General features: G+C 35.1%; 1 protein-coding gene across 2 annotated transcripts in view; it reads left to right on the top strand.

Moving 5' to 3' along the window:
* The window catches only part of DMD (dystrophin), a 2,107,999-nt gene that overhangs the window by 1,495,688 nt on the left and 584,511 nt on the right, over positions 1-27,800 (top strand). For both annotated transcript variants that reach the window (XM_063083086.1, XM_063083084.1), the window contains exon 52: positions 14,191-14,308. In XM_063083086.1, the coding sequence (XP_062939156.1) occupies positions 14,191-14,308 (118 nt within the window). The remainder of the gene's footprint in view (positions 1-14,190; positions 14,309-27,800) is intronic.

The following is a 27,800-nucleotide window of genomic DNA, read 5'->3' as shown; positions in this document are numbered from 1 at the left end:
TTTCAATTTATGCTTCTAATTTTTTTCAGTTCTTTTATTATTATTCTTGTGATGCAAGCCTTTATGCACGATATTTTGTACAGGATTTGTGTAGGATTCCTCTTCTGAAAATACGATTTATCTATTATAATTTGGGTAACATAATCATTTTAAAATTTCAAAATTTAATTTTGCTCAGAATGATGGGAAAGAACAAAATATATCTTTATTCTTTATCATGATTTATCTCATGAGAATTAGAACAGGAGGATTAATATTATTTCAGGTCTTTTTAAATATTCCCAAGTGTATAAATTTCAGTAGACTTTTTCCTAGTTTGAAACATAAAATTCTACACTTAATTAAAATCTCACTGATATTTCACCACCAGATGATTCTAGATTTGATTTTTCTACACTTTGTTTTCAATTTGTGTAGAGAAGAACAGAGAAAAGAAAAAGGTGGGATTGGTCATCTTTCTCTCTCTCTCAGACTTTTTAGCATTTCATTTTTTTTAACTTGCCATTGAGAACTATTTCATAGGTCTCTTTCCTCTACCTGCTTTGTTTGGGTTGTGTTTGTATTTCATCATTTCATAGAAAACCGTCTACTGCCATTCAGAAGGTCATTTACCTGAAAATGATAGAGAACAGCATCTATTCAAACAACTGCATGGTAATTATTTATCAATTATCATTGTTCATTAGTTCCCTATTTCAAGACTGAGGGGTCAGCCTCGCTACCTCCCTCACACCCGCAGCACATTATCACAGAGCCTACTGATTCATTCACATCCTTGGACTAAATTTGCCACCCACTGTGTTCCTGTTGTTTTGTGTATGGAAGTGAAAAGATTTAATTGGATATTGTTGAAAAGACACAGAGGCTAACTCTCAATTTTCATATGTGGTTCTTCCCTCTCCCTCTGCACCACCTCCTTTCCTTGATGAGAAAATTGCCCTCTCCATGGTAACAATAGAAAAATCTTTCAGATTTTTGGTAGTAGCTGTTGCAGAGAAAGGAAGTCAAAAAGTAGATGAGGTTTAAAAATGAAAAAGGGGAGAAGACAGCTGGGAAGAGGGCTTAATGTTTATGAGTGGGTGTGGAGGGGAAAGAACGAAGTCGAATGAGCAAAGCTGAGCTAGAGGACGATGGTTTATCTGCATCCCAGAAGGCACTGCCTCTTCCTTTTCTGCAGGCCATCACTCCCCGCAAAAGATAAGGGCTTTATTGTAAAACCCTTCTAGGATTCACTCCTGAAGAGCTTCTTGTCATACAACATCAACACCCTGATTTCCTCAGGGAGTCACAGTTCATTAGCATTTTCTAATGTAACACTTTGTGAGCTCCAGTTTCAATCTCAATTCAAATGGACTTTTGGTAACAAGGTGAAGGAGACACAGCAGTACACCTCTCACCTCTTTTTGCCTCCTGTGCTTTTTAGATCCTGGGATTTCGTAACCCTTGTTACCGACTCTCACATAGTAATGTACCAGCTTAAAAGTATGTCACATTGTGACAAGCAGTTTAATGCTAAATAATTGCAGAACCATTGTGGTAGGTGGAATAATGCCCCCAACCCCCACCCCAAGATGTCTGTGCCCTAATCCCCATAATCCCCAGAACCTGTGAATATGTTACCTTACATGGTAAAATGGACTTTGCGGATGTGATGAAGTTAGGGATCTTGACATGTGGAAATTATCGTGAATTATCCCAGTGTGCCCAGTGTAATCACAGGGGTCCTCATGAGAGAGATGATGCAAGCAGAGTCAGAGAAAGAGATTGGAAGATGCTATGCTACTGGCTTTGAAGATGAAGGACAGGGCCAAAAGCTAAGGAATACAGGCAGGCTTGAGGAGCTGGAAAAGTCAAGGAAATAAATTCCACCTTGCAGCCTTCAGAAGGAATGTAAACTCTGCTAACACCTTGATTTTAGCCAGCAAGACCCATTTTTCGGACTTCTGACTTCCAGTGCTGTAAGATAATACATTTGGGTTGTTTCAGCCATTACATCTGTGATAATTTATGACAACAACCACAGGAAGCTAGCACAACCATGAGTATTTAATAATAACCAAACTTTGCACAATTTTAACACAGGCTTTCTTATAAAGTATTTTTTTTTCTTAATTATAAGGAGTAAATGTAGGATATAGAGAAAATGCCATGATCGACTCCATTTCAGCCATAGAAATATTTTCCAGTATTAAAAAGATGACAAATTTGAATGTATTTGTATGGAATAACAACAGTAAAGCAGACAAAAAAAGAGAAAGTGGCCAATTGGAAATGAAGTTGGAAAAAATGTGGAGAAGTAAACAAATTGTGTAGTTTTTGTAGTCCTTTATTTTTCTGGATTTCTTTAATCCATTGAATTGTGTTTTAGAAACAGAACTGCAGTGAAACATTGATGGATTTGATGGCATGGGAACTACAGCCACAGAGGTAGGAAAGGGAAGAATAAAACTGAGAATAGGAAGCAGAGTAGTTTATGAAGAGGCCTTGTGACATGTTGACAGGGCCAGGCTTAGGAGTAAGAAAGACTTAAGTTCAAATGCTATTCTACTCCTAAGTGGCTGGCTGTCTTTGGGGGAAGTTATTAATCTTCTCTGAGAATATTTCCTCATGTGTAAACATGGATGGAATATTCAGCTAGATAGAGTCATTATCAGGATTTAATGATGATTGTAAACATCTAGTTCACATTCTACTGCATTGTAGCTGCTTAAGAAATTATAGCTGTGATGTAAGAGAGGAAAATACTGGAAAATAAGGATCTGGGCCATTTTATTCCACCTTTACCACCTTTTAGCTTTGTGACCTTGGGTAAGTTACGTAACCTCTCTGTGTCTCATTTTCCTTATCTATAAAAGAGCATAAGACTACCTATCTCAGATGCTTGCTGTATGTTAATATATATAAAATGTTTACATATAACTAGTTATTATTGTTGCAATTGTTACACTGTAGGAGTGTGAATTGTAAGGTAGTAGAGAGTTACTGAACTTTTTGAGAAAGTGCAGTGAAAAGTTTTAGTACATATTTCTGGTGAATATAATATTTAAATGGATAAAGATTAAGAGAAGATATTACTATTCAAAGATTACAAGATGGATATGTATTAAACCAAAACTGCTTAATCAGTTGCATCTCTCAGGTTCCTAATCTTTCGTATTTTTTAACCTCCCATTTTGTGCTGCCCACTGTACAAATATGTAATGCTCCCGACTCTTCTTCAGTAAGATATGTTGTGAGTTACTTTTGGCATTACTTGTGTATAGTAGCATCCCTTTTATAAACTGAAATCATTAGCTTTTACCTCTAGCCTACCTAGTTTTGTAGTTTAAATTGAAGCATTAACCTCATTAACACCTGCTCTGGCCATTATCACAGAGAAAGCTTCCCCTGAAAATAAGACAGATCATTAATATAAAAGAAACAAAGAAAGAAAGAAGGGGGAACATTGAGGTATTGGGAATTGGAAACCACCCACAGTATTAATTGATTTATTATCAATTTTTGTCTCTGCCTAGTCTCATGCAACTAAAGTGTTTGAGGAGGCAAACAGTAAGCAATTTTACTCACCTCATACAAATAAAACAGAGAAAAGAGAATCATTAGAGATTTGTTACTGCAACCTTTCTACAGAGAATACTGCTTATTTTTAAATTGCTTAAAATTTGTTGAAATTACTGTTAATAATGAGCAACCTTCCCAATAAAAGAAAATTAAACTTAACACTTCCCTGCAATGTAAACAGCTTGTTTAGGTATGCCGCATTACAAAAACCATTTAAGAATTGATTATGCCTGCTTTTGGAGCAGAACTAGAAGCTCACAGTTTAGAAGCTGTGCACATTTTCCTATCAAACAGTACATAAAGTTTCCATATTCCTCAGAATCAGCTTCATTTGGGACATGTGTTTGCTTGGAACTATGCCATATACAGCAGTTCTCCCCCTCAAGCTGGGCTTCTTTCATATTGCAGTGCAACTGTGTGATTTACTGGCACAGCGTGGTAATGTATACCCTATTTATACATAAGAACTAGTACAGTCTAGGGAATTGAAAAGTATGTCTGTCCTCCCCATAGAATATGTCCTCTCCTTTAAAAGTTGTCACACTGCAAATTCCAATTGAGTTAAAGACTGTGGTGTTTCTATAGGGAAATATATTCTATTGTAATTTTTACATCCCCCAATAACAGTCTGTTCTTTGTTTACTGAAGAGAGCTTTTATGTCATAAAATGGTATATTTTTTTTTAACAGAGAAGCAGAATCATTGTTTTATTATGGAAACTTGCCTCTTACAACAGCAAAAATAAATAGCTCATCTCTTAAGCTCCTGAGCAATGTCTAACACCTCCTACCCCCAGCAACACTTCACTGCAAGTGTATTAACACTCTGTAATAGCAACTCCACTCACCTACCAAGGAACGATCTTTGCAAATGATTTACAGCTAAACCAGGGCTTAAACATATAGCACTCAATCAAAGACATATTTTTATCTTTTCAGTCATAGAATTTCTGAGAAGTAGATTAATGTTGATCTCTGAGACAACCGCTGAGGAAATGTACAAAGCATTTTGTTTATTTTAAAGAGTGAGATCCAGTTGTTGAGCTTTGCCTTTTCCTTATATGTTTGTCCAAATGTTACGTGTTCCACCATTTTGATACAAATTTATGATATACTTTTGTCCATACCTTTCTTCTGAATTCAGATATTGTCTCTTCTATGGAAGTATGCACAGATACATGCACACACACATGTGCTCCTGTTTTACACTTATTTGTAGTACTCAAAGAGGTTACCAAACTTTTAAAATATCATTTGTTAGCATGAGCACATGACTGTTCACTATCCATATATTACCTTGACTTTGTAGTGCTCAGAACTTGGTGAAATCAGATGGTTGAGACCTCATGGATTAAATACATAATCCTGTTACTAGGAAACATGTGCTAGCCATATTAGACTAATTTCTACCTAAAGCCCTTGAATCTTTATGAACAGATTTATTGATTTAATCACCGCAAGGTTGGTTGATATAAATGCAATTATCCTTGTTTTACAGATGAATAAACCGAGCCTATTCTATCCCTATATATACAACATGAATTGAACAGCTATGCCAATTATTTTGCTAATTCAAATCTTAATATTCACCATTTGAAAATAGAAAAAGCAGGTTAAGGGGCTTGAATTATTCTGATTGACTGTGTATATGAGTATAATCGCCTCTAGACAATCACTCATTTCTCTGCTTCACTTGCCATGTACAAGTAGTGTCACAGAACAATAACATCTCTGCTTTGCCTCGGTTTCTACATGGCTGCAGTTGACAACAAAAACAAGGTTCTGTCTCAGTACCTAAATAAGTAGCATCTCCAAAATGTTTTGAACACATAAAAAGGCTGAAAGCATTTTTAGCATAACCTTTTGTTTGCTTTGACTTTTGATTTTTGAAGGGATTAATACAGTACTCCAGCACTCTTTTCCTAAAAATGGGAGTACAATCTGGAGACTCATTTCCCAAGGCAAAATATCATAGATCTAATGCAATAATAGATATGAGGGCATTGAAAAGTTAAGTTCACAAAATATGACATCCTGATATTATATTAATAATTCTTATCACCACTAATAATAATCTTTGAAGTTTTGTTTTTGGAGAAATCCCAATTCCCTCTCATGCTCTGCAAGTCTCTGTTAATCCTTTAAAACAATAATTTAAAAATTTAACAAAACATTCTGAATGTTTACTTTTTCTTTTAAACCGAAACTGTGGTCCCTCTCTATCCCCATTCAATTTAATATAATATTACAAATAGGATCAGCAAATTTGTTTAATAATTTTCTGGGATAATTTTTACAAGCCATGGAGTTGAAATTATTTTACTTGTATGCTGTGGAGTTATTATTTTCTCTTTTAAAAAGATGCATGAAGTTAAATTACAAATGTTTTACATGTTTTCATGACAGGCAATTTCATCAAAGAGGGGATAGATGAAGCTTCTATTGGTTGCTGCAATTTAGTTTACAATTCTCTCTTGGAAGGACATTGGAAACAGTGGTGTGAGATTAATATTTCTCAAATGCCACTTTTATTGTGGCATTCCTCTGCTCTAAAACCTCCAATGATTCCCCATTCCTTCAACATACTGTTTTGTTTGGTCATCTGGTGTTCAGAGCCCTCACATTGTGGCCCAGCCTCCCTTCTCCATTTGATCATTGTCATGGTAATTCTGCTCACTACAGAGCTGTCCTCACCACTCTTTACCAATTACTTGGGTGTATAAACATTTTGGTTTAAGTCTACTCCTTGTCCTTGAATTTCATCTCTCTTATTATTAGATCATTATCAATCCTGTTCATCCTCCAAGTTACAGTTCAGGTTCCTACTCCTCTATGGTACTTTCCTTGAACGTGCTCACATTAAAATTCCATTTTTCAGAATCTTGTTGGCATAGTCTGAAGTCTATAAGCTATTACATTTGTCATTTACATATTGTCTTGTCTTGTTGGGAAACTACATGTGTGAGAACGCATGGGCAGGCCTGAAGGTCATCTCCCCAACTGCACTGCAAGTTCATTACAAGTCCGTTGGCAACACTCTTTTATGCCATCCAATGTCATCCACAAGACATTCCCTACTGAAATGTATTGTGCATAGAATTCTGTCAATAAATATTGCCTGCCCACTTGATTAATCAATGCTTCATTACCTGTCAGCTCTAGCCTCTTTTATTTGGGATTTCTACAGGCTATGGACAGTATCTTTAGGGTGCACAATCAGAGACATTCTGTACCAGGCAAAATATTATAAATAATGCCCTTGGGTAGTTACATTTCACTACTCATATCTTGTAATTTATTCTCTATTTTATTAATTCGTTTCACTTGTGATTCCATTTGCTGTATAGGGTGCTCTGAATAGATAAAAGAAAATTCATCTTCATCTGTTGTATTTAGAAGATTTCCAAAGTGCTGTTATTTAAGATAGAAAAAGAAATGAATACTGGAAAAATTGAGCAAGAATAATCCCAAAATATGTATATTGTTAGGTGGTTTTATTGTTCCCTTTCCTCTCAAATGTATATAGGGAGAAAAAACTATATCACTTATGTTATTGGGTCATAACATCAAGAGCCTGTGAATGTAAAACACATGACAAAAACTGGTCTTAAAACTGCCCTAATTATCCTTTGTTAATCTGCTAAATTTACAAAACAATAGGGTTTCAAGAAATGTGAACAATGTAGAATAACTAATAGATCTAATGTTGAATAGCTAAAAATATCAGCGCCCATTGTATCAGTTTAGAAGTGTATTTGCAAATCATTATCAACAAATTGTAGCCTAAAATTCTTCTTTCTTTTGACTTTGAAATTATATTTCAAGATCCCCTATTTAGAGCACATTATTAACTTCCTGGCTTGTTAACTGAAAGGAGTTTTCATTTTTGCATGTTAAGAATTTTATGAAATGACAAGTAAATCAATCCCTTAAGTTTCCTGTGACAGAATAGCTTGGAAAGGACCATCTTAATCTCTTTTTCAACAAAGGGAACAAATTTATTTTAAAAAACACACTGTAGTAGATTACTTTGGTATTATACCATTACAAGAAAGGCATCAAATTTAGTACACGTAAGATAGTTTTCGAAGCCCTAAGAATATCAGCAAATAAGAAAAACATCATTACAAAGAAACAGGAATAAATTTCACAGACTGTCCTATTATGGTTTTTTTTGGGGGGGGGGGGTGAATATCTAACCATTTCCTAAATAGCTATCATATTTTTTCATTTTTAAAGTTAGCTGAATGATGAGTGATTTTTAGAATACTGATCAACACTGCTTAAAATAGGGACATGTGTTCTAGTAACTTCCACACCTATTATCTGTATCTTGCATCACTGTTTCCCTTTATTGCATCCAGTTATTTGGTCAATCAACGCTTTTATTTATGGGTATCTGTTTAGTCTATTTCAGAACCACACCCATTACAATCCATTAAACCATTAACTCATTACTCCATGAATGCAATTCATTCACTAAGGCATGGTCTTCACAATCTAATCACCTTTTAAAGGCCCCACCTTTCAAGTAATTGGATTTCCCACCTTCTTAGCACTGTTACATTGCTGGTTAAGTTCCCAATACATGAACTTTTGGGGGACACATTTAACCTTTAGCACATGTCTTCCAGCAAGCCTAGTGGCTGTTATATACAGAAATGATTCCTAGTGGCTTGCTTTGGTGTCCTAGAATTCTTGAGCTACATGTGTAGAATGGAATCCCACCATTACCATGTAGCATATCTAAATAATCTTCTTTTCCTCCAATTAAATTCTGGGCTCATTGAAAATAAAAGCCATGCCACTTTTTAAAAAAAAGTAGCAATGGTTTCTAAGCAGAGGTAATTAAAAAATACTAATTTACTTGAACTGAATCTTAAGAGGTCAACCCATGGGAGGCATGTTACTAATACTGAGAGTTACACATCCATGTGATAGTGTCACGAAATCATCATGTTACGTGGATCTGAAGAGTTGATGAGAGATTCAGGGTATAGAAGGCAAAAATAGGTGTGTTAGGTGGGGCCTGAGATTAAATGTGCCAAGACAGAATAAAACAGGAAAATATTTTATTGGAGGAAATATGTATATGAAAAGAAATAGGAAGGAAGCCAGGGAAGGTGGGAGACCCATTAGACCGAGATGCAAGTCTGATGAAAGTCTGATGAAGTCTGATGACAAAATGAAGAAGAGAGGGAGAGAAGGTTGGGTGGAAGAATACCAGTGCATTGTCCAGTCTAAGGAAGGTTCAACAAAGCAGTTTAGGAGTCATTGCACCAGAGTCAGCCAGAGTAGCCCCATGTCCCCCAAGAGATATGCTGCCTTAGTATCCCCACCACATTCAATCATTGGTGAGGAGCAGTCTGTGAGAAGCTTGGCTTTGGAGGAATCCAGTGATAGATTTCAAAATGCAGCAGCTGGCATCCTCAGTCAGTTAGGTCCCAGTAGTAAGAGGCCTGCACATTCTAATGGTTGCCACAGTGGATATTGGCAGCAGTGTTATCTAAAATCATCTTTCGTAGTCTAGATAGAGAAGAGCTGAGGACCACTTAAACTCAATTTTTTCAGAAAACCCTCCTTGACCCCTAAATTTGGCTAGATATCTCTGCCCTATGTTTTGATAACTCCCCATGCTTCTCCTACCAAAATTCTCACCTTAGTTTATTATAATGCTTATTTACTGCCTGTCCTCACTACTAGTTTTTCAGTCTCTGAGAACAGAAATTTTTTCTCCTTCAGTGCTATATTCTTTGTGCCTAGCTCAATGACTGACGTAACAGATGCACTAAAAAATATTTGCTGAAACTCAGATTAGGGGACATTCAACAAAATACCTGGCTTCTATTCTTCAAAATTATAAATGTTATGAAGTTCAAAGAAGGGCAAATAACTATTTCAGATTAAAGTGCAATGCATAAGCCTCTACCAGGAAATGAAAATGTAGTGATAAAGGTCATTAATGGGGTAATTGTCATAGTCTATTCTTCGTGTGGATAAGATTGTAGTAGCCTTGTTAAATTTCCTGACTTTGAAATTGAGCTAAGGTTATGTGAGAAAATGTCTTTACTTTTAAGAAAAAGTGCTTAAGTATTTAAGGGTAAGGGGGCATGATATCTGCAAATCATTCTCAAATGGTTCAGAAAATTATATACATAATATTAAATATACAGATATTATATGTATATACACACAGAGAGAATTATAGAATGGTAAATGATAAATATAACATGGCAAAATATTAAAAATCAGTGAGTCTGGGTAAGGGTGCATGGGAGTTCTTTGTTTTTTCAAATTTTCTGTAAGTTTGAAATTATATAAAAATAAAATATTTTTTTAAAAGTATTTATATAAAGAATAAAGGATAAAAGGATAACCACAGTTAGAAGGTGTTTATGAAGAAGTTACCAATGGAGGTACTGGTAGAACATTCAGAGAAGAAGCAGAAAAGGTATGCCAAGTAGAAAAATATCCAAGCCAGTCTAAAATGTAAATGAGAAGTGAAAAAGAGGAGGGCAAAAAAGATGACTTTGGATTTGGCCTATCTGGAGAGGCAGCTGAATGCGAGAACAGAAGCCAGAATGAAGGTGTTTGGCGAAGCAGTGGAAAGCTAGACAGATGGTTAGCATCCTAACAGGTAAAAACCTTTCAGTTACTAGAAAGGCTAAACTTTAGTACCTGTGTGACTTTCTTCCATACATAAAATGGTTCTATAAACTATTTTACCTCATCTGTCTTTAATGTTAATTTTTAAAGTTGTAGATAAAATACTATAAGGTCTACATTATTACATTTTGGTTTAATTTATGTTATTTTTCTTCAAATGGCACAATTGACAATCACCATGGGCCTTTGTTATAACTGTAATAATGTGGATTGTATATTTTTATAGAAAAATATAAAAAATGTAATGAGTTTGGTTGTTCAAGTCTTTTCTTAGACATAGAAACACTGAATATTCAACTCAACATAGAGAGTTCTGTATTTGAGTATTATTTAGGTAGAATTTCATTTTGACAAATATGATACCAAATTATAATTCTTTGTAAGAGCCTAAAATGACCTATTTATAGCACGTATAGTTTTACTGTTTAACTTCCTTTTCCATAGGATTACTATTTATAACCACTTCTTTCTACCCTGGGGGGACTTAGTAGGATTACAGACTTCTGATTCACTTTGTATTTGAAGATTTTTTTTCCTCCATCTTTGCTCAGCTAGTGGAATCCATGATGAATTCTCATCTCCAAGGGGTAAGCTGTTTTTTGTAAAGCCCAATAGCTGGCTTATGACTCCTTAGAAATAGCATCGATCCCTTCCTTCTCCTGCGTTTTGTTTCTTCCAGAATGATAGAATCCATGTAGATTTGATCAATCATCATGCTTAGGTACTGTTAAGCATGTAATGGCTTTAGTTTTGTTCATGTCATTTATATGTGTCATAAATACGTGGGCTCATATCAGAGAAATAAATAAGCATAACTAGCGTTCTACTTGTTTATTATGACTAAAGCTAGAATGAGGAAATAGAATGATAGAATAGGACCAGAGGTCGTATAAGGATGAAGATTAAAGTAGGAACAGTGTATTTGAGAGAGTAGCATCTGATAAGGGCAGCAGATTGGGGGCAGAGAATAGAATTTCATAGATGGGTATTTTGGAAGGGGGTAGTTTGAGTAATGATTAGATCTAAGGTGTTCTCTCATCTGTGGGTGGCCCGATAGAATAGAGATGAAGTCACTGTATTTGAGAAGTTATGGAATTATAAAATTAAGTGGTCAAGTCAAAGAAATTATAACTTAGATTAAAATAGAATGCACTTAATAGGAAACCAAATGAAAAGAAAAAATGATCTTTGCTCTCACTGTATGCTTGTGTTCTATTCATTAGCAAGAAAGTGTTTCAGTTACTGTTTGTATAATATCTTAATGAAAAAGTACTCATTGTGTGCCATATTCAAGTCCTTCCCTTTATTTCTGGAAAGGAGATCATAAGAGAAAACTCCCATTTTGCTATATTTAGAAACCACTAAGTAAAGGGCATATTAATGTGTGATAAACTCCATAGCAATATACATTATTATTTTACAGTTCCTTTTTTGAAATGTATGTTTGTATGTGTTGATCAAAAAGTGGGATAAAGAGTTGCAATTTTGTTTTGGAATACTTTACAGATGGATGGTTATATTGCAGTTGTGAATCTCCTTAGATTTTTAAGGAGGCTGCTTCAAAGAATGTCATTAATAGTCTTCTCAGGTGCTTACAAAGCTTGTGTCTCAGCAGAATTAGAGAATCACCCAACTAGAGAACAGGTTTCACAGTACCCTGAGACCTATTTTGTTCATTAGAGAAGAAAATGGCTTGTTTTAAGTCTAAATTGACATGCTTGCTAATTTCAGCAGTAAAAGCTATTCATTGTGGTCAGGTTTAATTTAGAGCCTGGTAAGTTTAAGATTAAAGTTGACCAAGTTACTTTTACAGCATACTTCTTAAATGAACTTTGAAATCCTAAAAGAAAGGGGAAAAGTATAGCAAACATTGACTGATGTATCTAAAATTGAGAAGCAAAGAATAGTCTGACTGTTTGAAGGTGAATTAATATTAAGTCAAATAAAAATAACCTAATAAAGATAATCTTTGTTATATAAAAAATGTCCAAGTATCAAAAAACAGTTTTTTGCTTAAATTATACATCATACCTAATACATTTGTTCGCTGCTAAACCTATAGCACCTAGAACAGTACCTAGCATTTGAAAAATATTTATTAAAATAAATAAATGATGTAAATTAATGAATGAATTTATGTACTTTGCGAGCTCTGGGTATTTAAAGTTCTTTGCTAAATTTGAGGTGGAAATTTGACTTTTTCTGAGGTTTCTGAGTAAGTCTATTTTTAAAAATGTCTACTGAATATACATATTTAAGCATTTAAGAGCAGGCAGTTCCAAAGCAGCATTTCAGCTTGCTGTGTCAAAGATGACCAGAATTTAACATTCTAATCCTGGAAAACATCTTATTTTGTAAAAGTCTGTCTGCCACTATATAGTTCCTACTTTAAAATTTGTTCAGCACTCTCCAACTCACTTATGCCACTCACTTCAATAGCTGTCTTTGGCAATTTGTTCCATATTTCAAACACCCTTTTGTGTAAAGGCACCATAAAAGTTAGAAACCTGAAAATTGGATTTTTCTTCTGAGCAATCATAGCTTAAAATTGTGGAAAATTTGTTAAAAGTTAGCCCTCCAATTTTTCAATACAGAGAGGGGGAAATGCTCAAGATTGATGTACAATGTTTGGAGAAGTTTTTCCCATTATTTTAGTATTACTAAAAGCAATTGAGCTTAAATCACAAAGCCTATCTTCATACTTCTGCACAAAGGAAACACTACAGAATGACCGAAATGTTGCCTGTCCAAAACCAAAACTCCTTAGAAAATCAGCAAGAGCCAAAGGGCAAAATAGATAAGTTTCATAAACATTACTGTCTACCACATTTCATCTCTTCACTTTCATCAGCCTCATGTGGTAGTAGAAAGAGCGTCATATTTAAAATCATGCAGACTTCTGGCTTGGTTATTAGTGTAGTTATTATGAGAATAAAAATGAGAAAGTATTAAAACATCCGTCACATAGTAGTTATAAACTAATGTAAATATTAATTTTACTTTCCCCAATTAAAATAAAATTTATTTGGTTTTAGAACCAGAACAAGGCAGATTTTATTTTTCAAAAATTTCTTTGTAAATATCTCTGGGATTTTGACCCTTTAGTGTAGAGAGACAGTGATAAAAGACAATAAATGGATGCTTGAGGGAGGGAGGAATTTCTTAATGATTAACATTGCTGCCTATAAATAAAAAAAAAATTCACTGGCTTTCTTCTATTTGGTATTTTTATCTAATGCAGTATTTAATCAAAATCATTTATAATACAGAAGAATAATAGCAAGTAGTAGGGTGCTTTCCAAGCTTGCCTAATCATAAAAGTAAGGGATTTGTTTAAAATGCATATTCTCAGCCCTTTCCCCTACTAATTCATTAGTTCTGGGATGGGGCAAAAGAATTTGATGATTTTTGTGGTCAGGAGACTTTGGGGAAAGACTGATTTATCTCATTTACTTCACCTTGTCGTTTTATAGGTGAGGAATCTCAGGTAGACAGAAGTTAAATAAGTAATATTTCTTAAATCACTTTTGTGCTTTTTTCTGTTTCTGAAATAAATATACATTTTAGTTTTAACACCACACAGAATGAGATTACACGTGTAAATAGCTATCCTTCTCTTAAATACATTGTCATAATTCAGAATTGCTTTTCTTACTCATGGTACTCATATGATGGTTTAAGTAAACCCAGATATTCTGAAATGACTCTATCTAAGCTCTTCAATAGTGAAGCAAATCTATAATCAAGATTTTCATTTGAAGTATTTTCATGTCTAAAAATGAAACCCATTTCTTGCTAAATTGTTTTCTATAAACCCTTACACAGTACAGATTTATATCTAGTAACATATTTTTTATTTCTAAAAGTGTTTCGGCTGGTTTGAAAACTGGACTTTACTTTGTATTATGTAAAAAGAATGCACAATGCTGGAAAACCCAATATTAAGTGGTATTTGTTCTTTCAGGCCACACTGCAGGATTTGGAACAGAGGCATCCCCAGTTGGAAGAACTCATTACTGCTGCCCAGAATCTGAAAAACAAGACCAGCAATCAAGAAGCTAGAACGATCATTACTGATCAAAGTAAGTCTTTCAGCAGGCATAGGAAACTCAAAGCAAGATGCATGAAAAGTTTCAATAACAACTTAAGTTCATATACCCGTCACATTTATAAAAACAGTGTGAAAGAATTGTAAATGATAACTATTGTACTGAATAAGATTTACAGTCCTAATGTTTTCTTTCAATAACCGAATGCAATTCAGCTGAATAGAGGAAATACAATTTTCATCAATTTAGGGCTTATATAATTGCAAGACATAGAGTGGTGGGTGTGGTGAGCATCGTGTGGCAGAACATTTGCTCCTTAGTTGTCATCTATCTGGGTTGGCATCCATGGAGAGGCCAGTCTCTCAGATCATCAGTTGTTGGTCCAAGCAAGTGGTGACTTCCTGAGCCATCTTTTAGTCCCATGTGCAGTGGTACTTGCGGATCTGGACGACTCTCTGCTACTTTGATACCCCCATTGTATAATATGAGAAATCATTGTACCACTCCTTATGCCATACTGGAGTGGGTGGGAACTTTGCGAGGCTGTGTAAGGCCCATCTGCCTAGACATTGTGCGTGCTCTTTTTTCCTTTGCACAGAATGATGCAGAATGCCTGTGTGTGGTGTCAGTGGGTGTGCATGTGGTCGGGAGAGGCATAGAGGAAGAAGGCGGGGAAACTACTCTCCATCCAGTTTTCCGCAGAGGCTCCCCTCAGGAATGAGGCCCAGATCACCTCTTCTATCAAATTCTCTGGACTCTCCCTAGGTTTCCTCCCTTTTCTCCACCTATCTTCCCTCCACGGACACACATTTATATTGTTTTCTCTCGTCCCCTGCAGTGCCTCCTCATTTCCCTTCCCACAACCAGAAGAATCTTTCATAGTGCAGGAATGGGCAAAAACTTCCTTTAATCGTCTTTTTGTTTCTTCCAAATATTTTGTCTTATGCCAGGCCTAGGCTTTTGAAACTCAAAAACCATGAATCTATATCCTTATAATTTGCATTCTGCTGTGTTAATCCTTCCCTAAGGTAATGGAAGCAGAATGCATAGCTGCCAATATGTTGGGAGAGGGGAAAGAGTAATCACAATAAAAGGTTAATATTTTAAAAATATTATTGGTCACACTTGTGCATATTAGGTAAGTATTTCGTGATAATAGCTGCTATTGATTGCATACTTTCTAAGTATCAGGTAGGGGTGTGTGTGTATGTGTGTGTGTGTGTGTGTGTGTGTGTGTGTGTAAAATCTTTACAGAATCCTGTGTGCTGTATTTCATAATCCCTATTTTATAGTTGAGGAAACAGGTTTCCATAACAGTTAATCAAATTTCTCAAGCTTACAAAACAAGCAAAGAAGAGAGCTTGGAATTTGCAAATGTCTCTTTAGTCTGTGTTCCTTCTAATATGTTTACTACTTCCCATCTTGTTTTGTTGTTTTTGTTAATGACCTTAATCACTAGGACTAAATATTTTTTTGGTCTGCAATTATGTATGTTTTGATTTACTTCCTAAAGACATTTCCTTTTTCAGTTACACTGATTGTTAATTAAAATAAGCTTTTCTCACTTTTGAAAATTTAACTCTTTATTGTTGCTTGAACGGTGAATTTGGATATATGCTAATGTGTAGTTAGGTAACAGTAGGCGCTGTAACAGGTAAGCTCCCAAATCTGGGTGGCTTACTACAGTAGGAGCTTACTTTTTATTCTAGTACAGTCAAAAATAAGCAGCCCTCTATGAAGTCATTCAGGAGTCCAAGCTCCCTCAGTCTTTTGTGTACAGAGCATCAGCGTCCTATTCATTTTATGGGCAGATGACAAACAAGTGTTGCTCATGGGAATATGTCATGAGCCAAGCCTGGAAGTGGTGGACATTAATTTTGTTCATAGTCTGTTGGCTGGAACTTGTCACATGGCCAGCCACACCAAACTGCAAGGGAAGCTGGAAAATATTGTCCAATGTTGAGCCCAGAAAGGAGAGAAACAGATTCGGTAAGAAACTAGTTAATCTCTTTCATACCTAATTTGGACAAGGAAGAATGCACTTAAGTTCTATAAGTCTGTGTAAATTATACAATGCCATTTCTATATTCAGCAAGGCAAAAGAAAAATTGCTTGGCAGTGACCAACATAGAGAGCCATTCAATTGATGTAGCAGATTCCAAACTGGAATCATGAGGGTTCTCCACCAGGTTGCAACACACTGGCCCAAACAATGAATCTTACTGAGTAGTTTACTCAGTATGAGACTGAATTCCCATTGCACAAGTAAGTCATCTGTTTTTTGCATGAGAAATATGGAAATTTGGCAAAGATATTTATGCAAATCTGAACGTGCTATGTGGAAAGTCATTTGTTATTTTATTAATGAAAAATAACTTCTCTTTTTTCCCTAAGGGGAAAATAACACTAATGTATTTTACAGTATCTGTTCAACATTGTCTAAACATTTTTCATTATCCCTTGCAATCTTTTTTTGATATTGCATTAACTTTTCTCATGACGTAAATTAAAATTGAGTGACTGGAGGGCAAGTTTGTATCTCTCTGCTAATATCCAGTGATTTGAATAGTTCTGCCTTTCTAAGCTTTTGTCTTGTAGGAATGAATGCCTTTATAAATATTTGCAGCATAATGGAAAGATTCTAATCCATATGGTTCAAAAAAGCATTTTCTCAGAATCGAGTGTCTGTTGAGACATGTCATGTTGTTTATTAAGATCCTAAACTGGAATCTTAGTTCCAAATATGCCTGGAGCCTCTAATTCTGGTACCAAGATAATTCTGACAAGACACGTTTATCTAAACAATGTCATTTACAGCCCTGCTATGCTTCAGTTTATCTCTCCATTTGAAATCTATGAAATGGCATGGAAATTCAATACTCATAAAGTTTCGATGGTGTTCAAAATAGAATTTTTCTTAGGATAGATTTTGTTTTCAGGGAAAGAGCAGAAATACAATACTTTCTTGTAAAATTGTTTTTTCTGATTTGACTATTTGGTTTTCCTTTTTTATTGCCCTGAAACATCTAGAAATACTTAAAAATGGAATCAGCTAAATAAAAAAATTAATATGTGTATAATACCATATTGAAACATATTCCCCTCTTTGGTAAATCCCAGTTTATAACTTTGAACAGTTGAGGAAATCTATACACAGTTTTGCATTCCATCAAGAGAAAAATCCAGGAGAAAGCAATTGCTCTCTACTAGTAATATCCATGCTAAACCTCAAATAATTGGGTTTGCAAGTTATCAACATGTTTCATTGTATAAAACTACTTCCATGATATCCATTGTTTTCAGGTAGTTATATTGATCAAAATCATGTTGTAATACTCTCAGTAAGAGAATAAATTTCATTCTAAGCAAGATCCAATGCAAATTTCTCCTTGCTGTTTCTGATGTTCAAATTGCCCACTTTTAATCTTTTTTTTATTTTAACATTTACTCATACATATTTGTGGGGCACAGTGTGTTGATTCAATATGTGCAAGTACTGCACAATTATTCATTTAGGGTAGATAGCATAGTTTTTTTTTTTTTTTCTTTAATTCTTTCATTGCTGAATTTGTCAACCATTCCTAGGCATTTTCTTCTGCAAAAGGGCTGGGTTGGGGGATCAAAAACAGATTTGCTTCCTTGGAGGGGTCTGAATTATGAAAAACACTTGTTCATGTCCCATAGTACTGCAAAGCATAATACATAATACCTTGCATAGTAGTTAAGAGGGTATGAAAAGAAAGAACTGCTCTCTTTTACTGCTCTGTTTATTTCACAAATATTGGTGAAATGTGGCTTCTCTAACATTTGTATTTGAGGGCCTTGCTTCTTCTGTAGCTTCTCCCTTCATAACCCCCACCACTAGCATTTTGAGGATGTATAGCAATAGCACGTATACATTTTGAGGTCAGACTGCCTGGGCTGACCACTTATCAGCTTTGTGACTTCGAACAAATGACTAACCTCAGTAAACTATCTGATCTCAGTTTCCTTCTCTATAAGCTAGGATTACAATCATGCATTACTTAACAACGGGGATATGTTCTGAGAAATGCATCATTAGGTGATTTCATCCTTGTGCGAAAAGCATGTAGTGCACTTACACAAACCTAGTTGGTATAGCCTACTCCACACCTAGGCTATAAGATATAGCCTGTTGCTCCTAGGCTACAGACCTGTGCAGCATGTTACTGTACTGAATACTGTAGGCAGTTATAACACAACAATAAGCATTTGTGTATCTAAACTTTTCTAAACGTAGAAAAGGTACTGTAAAAGTATGGTATAAAAGATAAAAATGGCACACCTGTATGGGGCACTTACCATGCATGGAGCTTGCAGGACTGGAAGTTGCTCTGGGTGAGTCAGTGAGTGGTGAGTGAGTGTGAAGGCCTTGGACATTAGTGTGCACTTCTGTAGACTTTATAAACACCATGCACTTAGGCTACACTAAATTTATTATTTTTTTAAATAATGTCTATGATGTCAACAGGTGATAGAAAATTTTCAGCTCCGTTATGATCTTATAAGACCAGTGTCATATATATATGGTCCATCATTGACTGAAACGTCATTATGTGGTCATGACTGTACTTATATCTACCTCAAGAGTTCGGAGAATTTAGATGACATAATACATATAGAGCACTTAGATCAGAGCCATAGTAAAAGCTCAATGTTGTTTAAGTTATAATCTATTTGGGTGGTTTATTTATTTAGTGAGAAAGCATTTAATAAGCTTTTTGGTAGCTATTTAATTATTTTGCTGCATACGAACAAAAAAAGAGATTCAAAAAGGAGAAGGTTGCTTTGGAAGGAAATGGAGTAAGATATATAAATAGAATTAAACAAATATTTGGAAAAGCCTTTATGTGAGTGATATTGCAAAGCAAGAAATTCATGTAAGTTATTTCATTTTCAATATTCACTATAAACTTAGAAGGTAGATATTACTATTTGCATTTTAGAGACAGAAAGCTGAGGCTCAGAGAACTTAAGTAACTTGTGTAGGGTCTTAGGAAGATGTCAAGTGAGGGACTTGAATTCAAACCTGCATCTATAATATTAAAGCCCGAGACACCGCAAATGGAAAAGGCTAGTGAAAAAATAAGAAGGAATATTTATTTGAGAACATGAAATATTACGACTAACCTTAGGTTATTATAATCTGAGTATAATTGTTTGCTACTCCTATTTATATTTTTGTCTTCTGTGTATTTGGGTGTCTAGTTATGAGACTGTCTCTTAGATGTGTTAGAGGTGTACAGATTAGTGGACCCCAGTGATTTACTAGCTGTGCAACATTGGCCAAGTGGATTTTCTTCTCTAATCCATGGTTCAGCCTAATAATGCATAAGCTGATAAGGTGATTATGAAGGTAAAATTACATGATGTTTCTAAAGTAAAGATGTGGCACATCCTAGATGGTATATATTGTCATGGTGAGATGAATTTGGAACAGAAGAACTGGAAATGAAAGAATATGGAGGGTTTATCATATGGCCTCTTATCAGCTAAACCAGAGGAAGGACTTCTGAAACAGAAAGCCAACTCTTAAGAGAGAGTTGTTACTTTTGAAATTACTTTTTCAAACCAGTCCAGAATTCTTTGAGGAATTTGGTGACATCTTATAAATTTTAAGAAAATGCATTCTCATTGTGTTGCTTAAAGAGCTGGTACACAGGGCCGTAGAAAGGAGAATGTTCTGCTGTATAAGAATAAAAATACTCTTACAGGATTTTTGAATTAACTGACAGTTTTACAGCAGCTTTGTCAACCCATCATTCATTGCTACAACCAAATGTATGAAATACTTCATGGTGAAATAAAAAGACCCTGTTGTTCTCCACATTTTTATGAAATCTCTATTGCTAATGAAATGCCAGCCAATATCTTCCTCTCAGGTATTGTCTATTAGAGAGTTGCTTATTTTAGAAGTGAAGTCAACCATATAAATTTCCTTCTTTTGACATCTAGCACCTGCTGTCAACCTGTTATAGCTACAAGCAGCTCTCAAAATTTACATCCACTAGGATGCCACGGGCAACCAAAGAGTTCAATTCAGTTCAACAAACATTTGAATGCTTACTTAGTGCTAGTTCATATCAGAGGTGATGAAGAGGATACAGAAAGGAATAAGATTCAGCCTCTGTCTTAAAAGTGCTCATAATCAAATGTGGGTATTTGGACAAGTATGCTCGGGCAAAGCAGTCTAGGAAAAGTACTTCAGTAGAGTAGTATTACAAAATATTGAGAGAGAGCAAGAGGAGGGGAGATTGGCTCTGAATTACAGGGTTCTAGAATACTTCTAGGTAAAAGTTAAATTTGATCAGGTCATGAATAGCACATTGAAAATCAAATGGAGGCTGGAGAGAGAACGATATTTCAGGAAGAGATGACAGGAGAATATATAATTAGAACTACACTAACAATCGTGTGACAGATGAATTTTGGGGGGTGAGAGTGTGCATGTATTGTGGAGGATGAGGGAGTAAATGGAGTCAGTGAGACCAGTCAGGAGGCAGGAGAGCCCAAGCTGGCACAGTAGCAGTGGAATAAAAAGAAAAAACTGAAACTGAGATATACAGGGCCGGCCCGTGGCGCACTTGGGCGAGTGCAGCGCTTGGGAGTGCAGTGGCGCTCCCGCTGTGGGTTCGGATCCTATGTAGGAATGGCCCACTGGCTGAGCGCGGTGCGGGCGACACCACACCAAGGGTTGCGATCCCCTTACCGGTCACAAAAAGACAAAAAAACAAAAGAAAAGAAAAGAAACTGAGATATACGATGGAGCTAGAATTAACAGGATTTTGATATTGATTGGATGTGTAGAACTAAAGATTTAAGAGAGGGCCTGCCTCTCAGAGTTTAAGATCAAGTGCTTTGGAAGATGATAATGTTATAACCAGAGACGAACTCAGGACAAGGAGTTGACTATGGGAGACAAAATAATTTGCTTAAGATGCAGCTAGATAACTATGAGGTGATGTTAAAGAAATGATTGAAAACACAAGTAGAGATTTCAGGAGCAAAGTTCTTCTGAACACTGATATGGAAGTTACCTGGAGTGGATGAGCTTGCACAGAGAGTGGGTGCCAGGTGAAAAGAAAAGTGGACCTAAGAAAGAGTCTAGAAGTTGGTTTACATTTAAGGAGTGTAAGAAGGAGAGGTAGCACTACCTCTCCCAGCACGAACTTGCACTATATGTACATTTAAACACACACACTGAAGAATGAATTTATGAGTTGCACTATGGTTTGATTTCGGTATCTTCTGCTGTACAACCATTCAAATAACATGTTTCTTTCTGGTACTTAGTGATACTTTGAATAAAATGAGGAAATGTAGAAACTCTTTAGCTGAGGGTTAAAGATTACTGTGTTTGTATAGATCAGCTTTCTGATGCGACCCTCAATGTACCAAGATAAATAGCCATTGCCATTTAACATCTAGGTTTAATGAACCCTTTTACTTTTTATTTTTTATGTGACTAAGTTATTTTACAAATTCCTTACAGGAGTAAGAATAAATAGTGAAAAACAACTTTTTTTAGAAATTTTAATAGGAATTTCAATACAACAAACTTCTTTGTAACAAATGAGCTTTGGTGCACAAACATCATAAATGATGTAGTGTCCCACATTCTTTAGCAAAATAGGGTGGTTAAAGTTCTTGTAGCCAAATATTGTGTGGTCAGTTTCTTCCTATTGATTGACCAACTGGATTAAAATATCATATTTCCATTCTGTCCTTTGAAATATATTTTTTGCTCATCAATACTTGTGTTTGAGAAAAATCATCTAGGTTATCATCATCTGAAGATTCACAGTCTAAGATTTCACCTATATGATCAATTTCACCGTCATCATTAGAGTCTAGAATGCTGGTTTTTATCTTCTGTTGTGCCTAATAATTATGAAATACCTTCCACTGGCAATTTTCTTGTCTTTGACATTATGGGAGACAAATGAAAATTTCTGAATTTTCAACTGTGTTAAATGAAAGCTCAAAGCAGACTCCAAAGATAGTGTCTCCAATCTTCTGTTATAACTTCTTGCAAAAAGATGCAATATTTTGGGCAATGAATGTGACAAGAAAAATAAAGGATAAAGATTTATTTCACTATTGCATCATTCTTCTAAGCAATTTCATCATTCTTACATTTGCTTATCATCTTTATCATTTTAGCATACTTAGGAATAATTGATGAGTAATGATGAAATAGCAAGATGTTTCAAAATACAGGAAATGTAAGATCACTAACTGTGTACAATGTATTTTGGACTTAAAAAAGGGTTCAATGAACCCATATGGTAATTGAAAACATAAAATAAACTTTATTTTATTTTAAAAAACAAGTAAAATCTCTCCTTGTTCTTTGGTAAATCTCTAGGGAAAAATAAAAGTCATAAAATATCAGTTTTTACAAATAAAATTTCTCAAAAAAGAAACTTAAAAAGTAAATTTGGGTCCAATAGGGTCTGATGGTATACTAGGGGTTAAAGAAAATATCTCTAGCTCAATCCTTCTAAAAAAATAAGAATTTTATTACATATGCTATTATTAAAGATATTTTATCCAGTGTTATTTTCTATGAATAGTGACTGTATTAGTCAGGGTTCTCCAGAGAAACAGAGCCAATAAGATGTGTGTGTATTATATAGATACAGGTATAGAGAGAGATGTAGGGAGATTTTAAGGTACTGGCTCACATAGTTGGGGGACTGGCAAGTCCAAAATCCGCAGAACAGGCTGGCAGAATGGAGAGCTAGGGAAGAGTTGATGTTGCAGTCCTGAGTCCACAGGCAGTCTGGAGGCAGAATTCCTTCCTCTTCTGGGGACTTCAATCTTTTCTCTTAAGGTTTTCACAATTAATTATGTGAGGCCCACCCACATTATGGATGGTAATCTGCTTTATTGAAAGTCTACCGATTGAAATATAAATCACATCTAAAAAAGACCTTCACAGCAACATCTAGACAGGTGCTTGACCCAACAACTGGGAACCATAGCCTAGTGAAATTGACACATAAAATTAATCATCACAGCGAGGTTCATAATGTCATGTGTTTCTTCACATATACATCTCATGACTCCTTTAATTTTAATTAGTACCCAGTTAATAGAGTACCTGGAAATATACATTAAATAATAGAAATGATCTTTCATATCTTAATAAATTTCAGAGCTCCATCAGAGTAACTATAATTTATATATAAAAAGTTTTAGCTATTAAAAACAAGTGTATATGTTTTTTTCCTATAAGTTGTGTTAATACTAAACATTTATCATGAATATCTAATTATGTTTTAGTGTATTTCATTTTTCAATTTTATAAGAGGGTTAATATCAAAATATATTGGAGTAAGATTTAAAATCCAAATTAGCTGTCATTATTATATTCAATTATTCATCTTTCAAGTGAGTGTATAATAGGAAAAATGTATTTTACTTAAAGTGATGTAACTACAATTATGAATATAGTGTTTTCTACTAATTTCTTATTTTTTATTGTGTTTTTTTTTTAAGGAGAAGGATTTGGGTTAACAAACGTTCTACTCATCCACTTTAAAAATTTCACACAATGAATATAACTATTAAATAAATAAACCAATTAATTAAAATGATTTTTTCTTTTTTGTATGATAAAATAAAGATGGTGATAAATAAATATGTTGTAAAGAATTTCATACTCAGACAAAATTAGCCGATAAGACAAAAACAGAACAGAAAGAGATGTGCCCATAAAGGAAGATTCCAGATTTTCATAAGCTAGCATCTTTATCTTATGTCCGAATGGGGCATTGCAACAACAGACCTGAATTTCTGTTATATTTTGGTACCTGTGGGCATAAATTGAAGCAATACTTTCTAGTGGTATCATGCAGTTTGGATGAAGCTAAGCCATAGGTCAGAAATATGCCATGGACTGCTCTTAAAGGATGCCCTCAGCTCTCCTCAGGTGGCAGAAAAGGGTCGGGATTATTATTATTTTGGACCTACCATTTATTTCTTCATCAAAATTTTCTCATTCATAATTTGAGACAACATAACAAATTGCTTGTCACTAGTCCTTATTCTGTTGTACCTGCCTTAAAGGAAGCATTTATGAAGTAGGTAGGAAAGATTAACAGATTGCAGTCTTTCTACAGGCAAAGGGGAGAGCTGGGCTCATTCTACTATAGTCAGGAAAGAGTTTGCATAGTTACCTATTGCTGCAAAACAATCATCCCAAAGCTTAATGCCTTAAAGCAGCTATAATCATTTATTATCTTTCATAGGTTCTATAGGTCAGTATTCATGTATGACTTGGTTGGGTGGTTCTGTCTCAGGATCTTTCATGAAGGTACAGTCAGATGTTGACTGGGGCTACAGCCATGTGAAAGCTTGATTGGGGCTGAAGGACCCATTCCCAATGTGGCTCATTCACATTGTTTGTGAGCTGGTGCTGGCTAGTTGGTTCCTCTCTGTATGGGCTTCTCCATGGAAATGCTTGAGTGTTCCCATGACCTAGCGGCTGGCAACCAGGACAATCTAACCATGAATCCAAGGCAGAAGTGGCAGTGTCTTTTATGACTTAGCCTTGAAATTCAAACTCTTACTTGTAAGTTTGCTAAAACATAACCTCGTGTTGCTTTGACTGTCTCCATCAGACACCCCAGAAAATGCCAATAATGCTCACCACACTAAAGTGACAGACCACTAGTGCATGCCCTTTATCCTGCCTGTTCACATTGAAAGGAACATAAACCCACCAAAACCTTTTTTGCAGCTGCTGAGCATACTGATAATTATCTCAGGTCCACTTGGCCTGGCTCTATAAGGAGAATATGAGTTTGGGGAAGAAAGACTTGGGTTTTGGAGCCCCAACAGAAAGACCTTGGTAGCAAATAATTGGTTATGGGATAATGATAACAATGATAACAACAATGATGATTATTACTTTTATGTTAGTGACAAAAACACATAAGAATGTTTTTCCTTAATTTCATTCTAGGAATAATTTAATACAAAAAGCACTGAATCTGAAATGAGAAGAATTGGTTTGTCTTGGCTCTGCTTCTTAGTGACAGTGGGATTGTTGACAAATCATTTAATCTCTCTGACTCTCTGTCTTCTCATCTGCAAAATTGGGTTCCTGATACCACCTTCCATACCAGATTGGTGTCATTAAATGGAATGACAATGGAAAAGCCCTTTTCAAATGGCTAATTGCTACATGAATATCAGCATCTTAGCCCAGGCTGTTATAACATAATACCATATACTGGATGGCTTAAACAACAGACATTTGTCATAGTTCTGCAGGTTGGGAAGTCCAAGATAATGATGCTGGCAGATTCAGCTCCTCATGAGAGCTTTCTTCTTGGCTAGCAGACACTGCCTTCATATGTATCCTCATATAGTGAAGAGAGAAAAAGAGAGCTCTGGTCTTTCTTCTTCCATTTCTTATAAGGACACTAATCTCATTATAGGGGTCCCACTCTCATTACCTCATCTAAACCTAATTATCTCCCAAAAGCCCCACGTCCAAATGCCAGCACACTGGGGGTTAGCACTTCAACATATGAATTTGAAAGTGCACCAACATTCAGTCCATAACAATAGGCTATCCTCATTATTGAGAGCTCCACTAGGCCTTCTAGGAGGTTGACAGTAATAATGCCCTGCTGTAAGGGTAAAAGTTTTTCATGTCTAGAAAATGGGTGCATGAACATTGGTAACTATTCTTATGTCTGTGCACAGAATTTTTAGGATTTGCTCAAGAAATCTGTCTTCATTCAAATTTTCACTTCTCATAAATTCCAGTCTAAAGGCCTGGGAAAAAATAGGATCTCCTTCAAGATTTTCTGAATAAATGAATGAATGAAATGCTTCATGATATGTTCTTTAATGGTAAGATAAAGGAAAAATATTTTTGCATAATAACTCTATTTTCAGGCTTTCCAGCTACTGCATAGTCTGGTTTATTACCATCTTTAGGTTTAACACTGGGTTGCAGGAGTGAAGCCATTGGAGGCCCCTACAAAGTCTGTAGGGCAGATATAGATAGAAATAATGAACCTGAGCATTAGAGTCAGATTTTTCTTTTTCATATAGGAACCATGCAATTGTTGCCCTGGTCCACAGCTGGCTTTCAGAAAAACATTGAACTAACTGGCAGGGGAAAGGAAAGGCAGAGAGTCACATACCAGCCTGATTCAATTGTTATCAGAAAATTGTGTACCGTACAACAAAATGTTTGAAAATATAAAATTGAGTCTCCAATGCACAGAATAAGAATGAGGGAGAAACACCTTTTTCTATAATTAAACAGTAAACTATACCACAAATTGATAAAACCCAGTCAACCTGAAAATGTGAACATCAAATGTAGTTGTGCAGAATGATAAGGTAATATGAACAACATAGGAATATATAGGCTCATGTTGGCCTTTTAAAGCAATGGCACTTTACCTGCTCCTTATGAAGGATTTGGTTTAGTCTTATCCATTGTAGGAACCACTCAAAGGGGAAGGCAGAATAATGTTGGGCTGTAAAATGTGGAATTTTCTCGATTATTATAAGAATTTGTAAATTGCTCAGAGTTTTACGATGGCAGGTTATATGTCTTTCAGTGTTGGGTACCAAACACACTCTGGGTCACATAACAACAAATAGAATGCAATTCTTTTTTTCTTTGCATCTGGCAGGATAACCAAAATGCCCATGTTTCCCCTCAGTAGCTAGGTATTTCAGTAACTAAAAACATGTCACAGGGAATTCCTGAATATGAAACAATTGAGACAATTTGGAGCTGTAGAATTTTTCACTTATTTATGGAGCAAATAAAATCTAATTTTATTCAAATTTTAAAATATCTCATAAAAATAATAACAGTACTTTCGATGTATGCTGTGCTTTATATGAATTGGACAAAGATCTCTTACACATATATAAGTTGATTTGATTTTCACAGCAGCCCCTAAGGTAGATGTTGTCCTTATTACATAAATAAGGAAACCAAGGATCAAAGATATTAATACCTTGCTCGAGGTCACACAGACAGTAAATAGTAAAGCCAGAATTTAATTCAAGTCTTCTGATCCTAAAAACATGCATTAGATGGGTGTTTTTTTCCTGAACCTATGCTGAAAGGAGGCTGCATTCTGAGAGTCAATTATTGGAAGTGTTATGTGTGTATATATATATATATATATGTGTGTGTGTGTGTGTGTGCAAATGTTTGTGTGTATATTCTTCTATATTCATGCATGTGTATAGTTATAAATTATATATTTATAAATAAATCATATATATACTACTGATATATTTGTATAAATTATTTATCAACTTGTAATAGTTTATTTCAATTAAATTTAAATATACTGGGTATTTATTGACTCATGGGGCTTAAAGATCTTTAGAGGAATCAATTCCTATGCCTTTAAGCAAAATCTCATTTAAACCATTTTAGAAAGGTAACATATGTCTAAAAACAACAACAAATCTCAAACATGTTATTTCATCTGTATATTCAATTCATATC

This window comes from Cynocephalus volans, chromosome X, assembly GCF_027409185.1.
Source record: "Cynocephalus volans isolate mCynVol1 chromosome X, mCynVol1.pri, whole genome shotgun sequence".
Lineage (NCBI taxonomy): Eukaryota > Metazoa > Chordata > Mammalia > Dermoptera > Cynocephalidae > Cynocephalus > Cynocephalus volans.
The sequence above is the reverse complement of the archived record's forward strand: the minus strand, read 5'-3'. Positions and strand labels throughout refer to the sequence as shown.